A 7,500-nucleotide genomic window follows, 5' to 3' on the forward strand; every position below is an offset into this window, starting at 1 on the left:
CTTGTTTGCCTTCTTGTTTGGTTTCTTGTTTGTCTTCTTCTTTGGTTTCTTGTTTCCCTCTTTTTTGTCTTCTTGTTTCTTTTCTTGTTTGTCTTCTTGTCTCTTTCGGTCCCGTGTCTCCTCTCGACGTCACCTAAGGCCGTTTCTCACTCCTGTTTATCCAAGCTGGAGATCATTGCCTTTGTTATGTGTTCACCCTTGAATTGCATTACCCTTTCGCGTGGCTTATTCTCTATTTAATTTCCTCGCGCATTCCTCTTGGTGTTATTAAGACTCGTTTCTGACCTGTATATCATTTTCTATTGTGCTTTTTACGGTGCTTGATTTGCCCGGAGATACTTTTCTGTGTTATCTGGTGATATTTCTTCCTTGTATATTTTGTTGAGTTTTCTGGTGTGTTTCATCTCCCTGTAGAATTATCTCGGCGTTAGGTGCAGATGTTTCATAGTCTGCTGCGCCTTCTCCTGTGCGGTCTTCCCCTGGCGGTTCCTCCCTTTGCTGTTTACTGGTCCTTCCGAGAGTCTTCTTCTGCGCCTTCCTCTGCGCTTACCCTCCGCGTGGGTCCTTTGGCAGCGTGTGTGTCGTGGAGTCGCGTCCTCGGAAAGGGATTTCACAGTCGCCTGCACACAAGGGGAGGCCCCGGCGTGTCGTGCGCGCCCAAGTATGAATGAGCGGCACACTTAACGACCTGTGTGACTTTAACGACCTCGCTGATGCATGAACGACCCCGGAGAGCGCTCCCACCACGACTACTACGAACCACTCCCTCCCTTTCCACCCCTCCCCTTGCCCTGCCCTTCCCCTGCCCTTCCCTTCCCTTCCCCAAGGCCCTCAGAGGGAACCGCCGGGCGATGGCTCACTGCCGGGCGGCGTGGAAGGCGGGTCCCGTTTCTGAAGATTAGCGTCATGAAAGAGATTGTAAACGATTGGATGGCTGGCGGTTTGGGGGATAAGAAAGGGGGGGAGGAGGAACAAGGAGGAGGTGGGGGTGGGGGAGTGGAGGGAGGAGGAGGAGGCGGCGGGATAAAGAGGTGGGGGAGTAGAAGTAGGAGGAATACGGAGGTGGGGGAGGTGGAGGAGGAGGGGTGGGGATGCGAGGGATTAGCGACGCCTGGATTGGCCAAGCGTAGAGGCAGTCATGAAGTCATCAACGTCCGTGCTATGGCTCCGCGCTTATAACGTTTATGGCAAATTAATGGCCATGATAAAACTACCGAAGCGCTGAGCGTCGCCTCGAAATCTCCTCTCTGTTCTCCTCCTTTTAGCTCACTGTCATTAAGTGTCGTATAACATTTCCCAAGAACTCTTTGTGTAACAAGCAGGCTCCAGACCATAATAATAAAAGAGAGAACAGGCAGGAGCCAGAAGAAAGAGAGAAAAAAAGATTTTCTCTCTATTTCTCCCTGAGCCCCCGTGGTGAGTTCGTGCGGGCATGTTGGTAATAGCTCGGGACTAATGTCTTGCGCTGTGCCAGAGCTAGTTGTTAATTGCCACTTAGGGCTACGGATGGAGAGAGACCACTGTTTGTGCCGCGGTCAGGTGGGTATGAGAGGTGGGTTTGGCATGGTGGGTCTCCAGCAGGGTGGGGCGCGGACGTGGGCCGGGGAGGGGGTCGTGAGTGGGCTGCGGTGGGCCCGGGGCAGGTGCAATAATGTTAGATGAGGCCCATCATTCCCGGCACACATGTTGATCACTGAGTGGCGTCGTCGTGCGTCGCCTCGAGCCAATCAGCCTCGGGCGCCCCACGCACGGGCCAACACGTGAGCCGCGCGCGCCCGTCGCTCCGCCCTCTTCAAGCTGATTGGTCGCCGTGCTTTCCATCCAGCGAATCAGAGAGAAGGTAGGCGGGACCTTTCCGAAGCGGGTCACTTGGGTAAAAGAAGGGCGCGCGCTCGGCGGGCTTCTCGTGGATTTTATGTCCCTCTCGCGCGGAAGGAAGCCAGGTAAGCATCACGGGAACTCGGGGGAAGAAAATGTCTCCCTGTAAGGCTTGACCATTGTGCCCGCGCCCTTCTTGCCCGGGCGGTGGGCATCGGTAGCGGGTATGGCAGGTGGGCCGTATGGGGATAAAGCTAGAGAACATTACAGGTGAACAGGTAGTCTGGTGCTGAAGGTCACAGTGAACAGTACTGGACGCGTACGGTCCCGAACCGACTTTGTGACCGCTGGAGAGTCCGAGAGACAGTGTGTGTGAGGGACTTATTGAGCTCGCCTGGAACTTGGAGGCGCGCCAAGTCTCCTCCGTGTTGACTTAGGAACTTTGAGAGAGAAAGACAGACTCTGGTGCAAGATGAAGTCGACGAGTACAGACGACCCAAAGATGGAGACGCGGGTGCTGATGCCGTCCGAGTTCTCGCTGGTGGTCACCGCTCGCCCGCTGCCGCCGCTGGACCGCCTGGTGCCCGCCGAGGACTGTATCAAAGTGTGTGCGACCCGCCGCCTGCCCGCGCAGACCCGCTACCTCCCCTTCAGCGGCACCGTCAGAGCAGATAACCTGCCCCTCCTGCCGTACCTCCCGCCCATGGACGTAAGTACTTTATGCCCACTTAGTAGGTCTCTTAGTTAGGGATCTCCGTACTTCTCAGTGAGGGGTTTCGTGGGGAGCAAAAGCCAGTGTTTATATATGAGTGCGTCGATCTTTCAGTTGAGAATCTACTCTGGTTCTAAGCTTTTATCTGTGATAGGGAGGCGTGGGAGGCCTGAGTGCAACCTTTCGTGGTGTGTTTAGGTTAGTTATAAAATTCAACTCGTGCTTGACCACGTACTGGCCTCCTTGCTTGTGCTAAAGACTATTACTTGGCATTGAGATTAAAACAAACCAAACCAATAACTCTCAATATATAACAGAACCGATATACCCTTTCTCATATTTAGAGAGCACATACAGACCCATCTCTTAAAAGCGTAACAAATATCCTTAAAACGAAACAAGAACAGAGAAAAGTCACCTCAAAAGTCTTCAAAAAAATAGTTGCGTCGAAGTCATTTTTTTAACCTTCAAGAGACCAGGAGATGACGCGGAGGAACCGAACCCCTGATTTCAGTATGCATGAGGGCTAATCAGGGCATTCGGGGCGCGTGGTGAAGTCTCTGTATAATTATCTCTTAAGGCTGAACATTCCCGTATTGCAGCGTTCATGTCGATTGAATTAGGCTTATTATCGATATTAGGCCAGTTGTAAAGCTAATTGAACTGTGTATACATTCGAAGTCGCTGCTTCGGGCGAAACGAAATTTAGTTATTTCATCATTTTATTAGAAATTAGACTGAGGTTTGTCTAGAATGGAATTTAGTTGGTCATGAATTCATTACTTGAACTGAATTTGGTCATGGGTACGAGAGAGAGAGAGAGAGGGAGAGAAACGGAGGAGAGAGACAGAGAGAGAAATAGAGTCGAGGGGTAATGATCAGCTTCTGTGAATCCCTCGCGAATTGCTCTGGCCAAAGACGCCTCGACGGGAGCTAAATACCGGAAGTCTGGAACCTTATCTCGTTCGCTTCGAAGAAAACTAAGTGATGGAGAAATAAAGATAATTCAGTGGGAGGAAAATGAAAGAGTTTTGTTGTTGTTGTTGTTGTATTAGGTAATTTCATTCATACGCATACTTACGCGTCACACACACACACACACACACACACACACACACACACACACACACACACACACACACACACACACACACACACACACATACATACACACTCCCTAGGTCATGAGTTACAAGAAGCAATCGCGCTACCTAATGAAAGGTCATTAAGACACGCAAATTATCAGTGTCATTTCAAGGAGCTTTCCAAGAGGTGTGTGTGCGTGCGTGCATGCATCCATCCATCCATATGTGTATATGAATGAACATAAATTCGTGTATGTAAATGTATATGTGTGCACGTCCTTGTGTGGGAATCGCCCCTGCGTGCGCGCGGGGCATAAAGAGGCAGAGCGAAGCCCGGCGGAACAAGCAAGCAGGCGGTCGGGCGGCCGCTACTGTTGAGAGCCTACGAGGCCCCGGGGCGATGAAAGCAGCCGTCGAGGGTCGTCTCCTTATTCACTCGGACGCAAGAGCGGGATGCTGGTGTGCAGGTCAGGGGGGGGGGGGTAGAAGATAGTGGGCGGTGGGCGGAGGGAGGGGAGGAGATGGAGGAGGAGGAGGAGGAGGAGGGGGAGGGAAGGCGAGAAGCAAAGGAGAGGAGGGCTAGACTCTGGGCCTAATGCCGTCTGGGCATAAGGGTCCCTTCCTGCACCTCATTCATAACTTCAGCAAATGGAGAGAGGGGAGGGAGGGAGAGAGAGGGGGTGGAAGGAGAAAGAGAGAGAGAGAAAGGGAGAAAGAGAAATAACGAAAACACAAGAGAAAGAGAAAGAGAGAGGAAGAGAGAACGCGACCCCCACCCCCTCCCCCTCTCTCTCTCTCAAAAAAAAAAAAAAAAAAACAAGTCGGGCAGCTGCAGCCCCCCTCCCCCCGCCCGACGCCCGACACCCGACCAACGCCAACAATTACGAGCATCGGCGTCGGGTCATGCATGCGCGCCGCTCCCCCGGCCAGCCTCCGGGCCCCGCGTGCGATTCCCTCCCCCGACCGCGCCCTCGGCTTCGTCCTCGCCCGCGTTTCTCTCTCGTTTCGTTCGCCCCGTTCGCTCCCGCCCGCGTTTCTCTCTCGTTTCGTTCGTTCGGTTTTTTCTTTTAGAAGTGATGCTTGGTTGGTTGGATCTCTCTATATCTATCTGCCTGTCTAATCTGTCTATCCATCTATCTATCAGTTTGTCTGTCTATCTATCGGTCAACCATATCTATCCATTTATCTATCTATCTATCTATCTATCTATCTATCTATCTATCTATATATATATATATTTATCTATCCATCCATTCATCCCCATCTCCTTGGACTTTTAAATGCTCTCTCTCTCTCTCTCTCTCTCTCTCTCTCTCTCTCTCTCTCTCTCTCTCTCTCTCTCTCTCTCTCTCTCTCTCTCTCTCTCTCTCTCTCTCTCTCTCTCTCTCTCTCTCTCTCTCTCTCTCTCTTCTCTTTCTCTCTTTCTCCTCCTCTCCTTCTCTCCTCCTTTTCCCTATGTCTCCCTCTTTCTAATATCCGCGCCAGTATCCATCAAAATACTTAAAGAATCGAAGCTCACCGTGACAGTCACCGTTCTCCCGAAGCCCTTTTTACTCTCATTATTTTTTCTTTTTTTTTCTTTTCTTTTTTCTTTTTTTCGCGAGTATTTTTTGCGTCGGGGTCATCGCAGCTGAGGCGGGCGCCGCCGGGGAGACCTCCGGGCTCGAGCCATCACGACACTCGCAGTTGTTGCAAAATATCAACAATATTGCAACCTCTGGGGCAAGGAAAGGGGGGGCAAAGAAGGGGGTGGGGAGGGGGGAGGGGAGGAGCGTGGAAGGAAATCTCTCCTGGTGCTTCCTCCTCCTACTCTGTCAACACTTTCTTTTCCTTTTTTAATATCTATTTTTCTGTAGTAGCATAGTTCATGGTGCTCCTCCTTTCCTCCTCCTCTCCTCCCTCCTCCTCTTCTCTTTCTCTTTCTTTCTCTTTTTTTCCTTCCTCATTTCTTTTCTCTTCTCTTCATTCCTCCTCCTCCTCTCCTCCCCTCTCTCCTCTCCTCCCCTCCTCCTCCTCTTCCTCCTCCTCCTCCTCCTCCTCTCCCTCCCTCCCTCACTGCCTCCTCCTCCTCCTCCCTTGCCAATGTCGCGAGGGAACTCCTTAGGATGTTCCGACTTGCAAATGGGGCCGTCGGGATCTCCCTCCTGAGCTATGGTGTTGTGGCCTCTTTTCCCCCCCCCCCCCCCCCTGTGAATGCGCGATGCGGGGACTCCATTTACTCTCCCCCACCCCTCCCTCCCTCATCCCATTCTCCCTTATCCCCCTTTCCCTTGTCGCATCTGCCCTGTCCTCTAAACTCCTTCTCCCTTCCCTTCCCCTTCCCTTACCCCCTATCCCTCCCCTTCCCCCCTTCCTCCTCCCCTCCCCTTCTCTCCCCCTTCCTCCTCCCCTCTCCCCTCCCCCTTCCTCCTCCCTCCCCTCCCCTCCCCTCCTCTTATCCACCCACAGAAGCGGTCGACCGTTTGCAAGTCTCGCGCCGATAATGATTTGTTTGCAATTAGGTAAAAGGGGACACATATTTATGGGGGGCCGAGAGGCTCTTGCCGACGACGACCATGAATATGGAGGAGCTGGGGGGGAGGGGGGAGGGGGCCGGGATTAACCAGTCATCAATTTCATTAAAAAGGCGGAGCAAGGCCCTGCGAGGAATTACAATCCTTCATTAAGTCGCGAGGCATTTCGGGTCGGGTCGGGTACCGCTTCGGTAGGTCGGTCGGTCGAGCGGCCACGGTCCGTTGGTCGGCGAAGCGGTCGGGCGTTCGGGAGCGAGGAAGCTGAGCAGAACGGGCGGCCGACGCCTCCTTTGTCTCGGGCGGAGGATCACGCTCAGCCGGGCCGCCCTTCGTGGGGGCTTCCTCGTGCCCTCCTTTCCCTCCTTCGCCTCTCTCTCCTCCTCTTCGTCTCCCTCTTCCTCCCTCCTTTTCATTCATTATTCTCCTTCCCCTTTTTCTCCTCTTTCTTGCGCAATCCTCTTTCTCTCCCTTTTTTACTTCTCATCTCTTTGAAGCTTTTTACCGATTTTCGCAACTTGAAGGTTCCTCTGAGAAGTACGTTTCTTCCTCTAACACTGAGAAGACTTTAATTTGTTTTCTTTTTCTTCTTTCACCCTTTTTTCGCTGCAAAGGATGTTGAAAGACGAGCGTTTCAGTTTAATGGGTTTGCGAGCGTGAGTTACAGAGGGTCTGAGCGCGTTTCGGGAACTCGGGAAGTTATGACGTGTGAAGCGGGTGGCTTTTTGCTGCTCTTTTTCTCTCTCTCTCTCGCTCTCACAGACGAGTGGGTTTCCGGTCGCAGGCACATCTCGGGCTAATCGCATTGATCACGTATTATTACTCGAGCGGCGTGTTCACGAGGTCCTAATGTGGTTTTCTCCGCCCGCAGGTCAGGTCCCGCTACGGCGGCTACGACTCCGTGGACGAGGACGGCCGACGGACGTGCAACTGGGTGCGGTTCCTCAAGGTGGCGCCCTTCTACAGCCACGAGGTCAACCTCGTGGGGCGGCGGGCGGGCCCCCGCGGCGACGTGGTGTTCGAGGTCGTGCAGGAGGTCCAGGCCGGCGGCGAGCTCCTGGCCTTCCTGCTGCCGGACGTGAGCGGCGAGAACTCGCTGCTGCTGCCGGCGCTGTCGCTGATCCGCTCCTCGCTCTACCGCCGCACCATCGACTCCATCATGGCGGAGGCGCCCCTCGACCTCTCGCGCTCCCTGCTCACGTCGCCGCCGCCGCGCGCCGCCGCCACAGCCGCCCTGGCGCGGGACTCGGACGACGCGTCGCCCTCCTCGTCGTCGCCGTCGCCGTCGTCGTCGCCCGCGTCGTCCACCTCCTCTACCTCGTCGTCGTTCTCGCCGTCGTCGTCGGCGGTGTTCCACGTCGCGCAGCCACAGTTC

The 7,500-nt window shown here is 53.8% G+C and overlaps 1 protein-coding gene across 1 annotated transcript in view; it reads left to right on the plus strand.

Annotated features, from left to right (window-relative positions):
• Positions 1-2,099: 2,099 nt before the first annotated feature.
• LOC119574159 (zinc finger protein 358-like) overlaps positions 2,100-7,500 on the plus strand; it is a gene marked incomplete at its 3' end in the record, with an annotated part of 5,925 nt that continues 524 nt past the window's right edge. Inside the window, 2 exon segments of the mRNA XM_037921252.1 lie at positions 2,100-2,527; positions 6,997-7,500. The exon segment at positions 6,997-7,500 is cut by the window's right edge and continues 524 nt beyond it. Coding sequence (XP_037777180.1) covers positions 2,291-2,527; positions 6,997-7,500 — 741 coding nt within the window.

This window comes from Penaeus monodon, chromosome 6, assembly GCF_015228065.2.
Source record: "Penaeus monodon isolate SGIC_2016 chromosome 6, NSTDA_Pmon_1, whole genome shotgun sequence".
Taxonomy (NCBI): Eukaryota; Metazoa; Arthropoda; class Malacostraca; order Decapoda; family Penaeidae; genus Penaeus; species Penaeus monodon.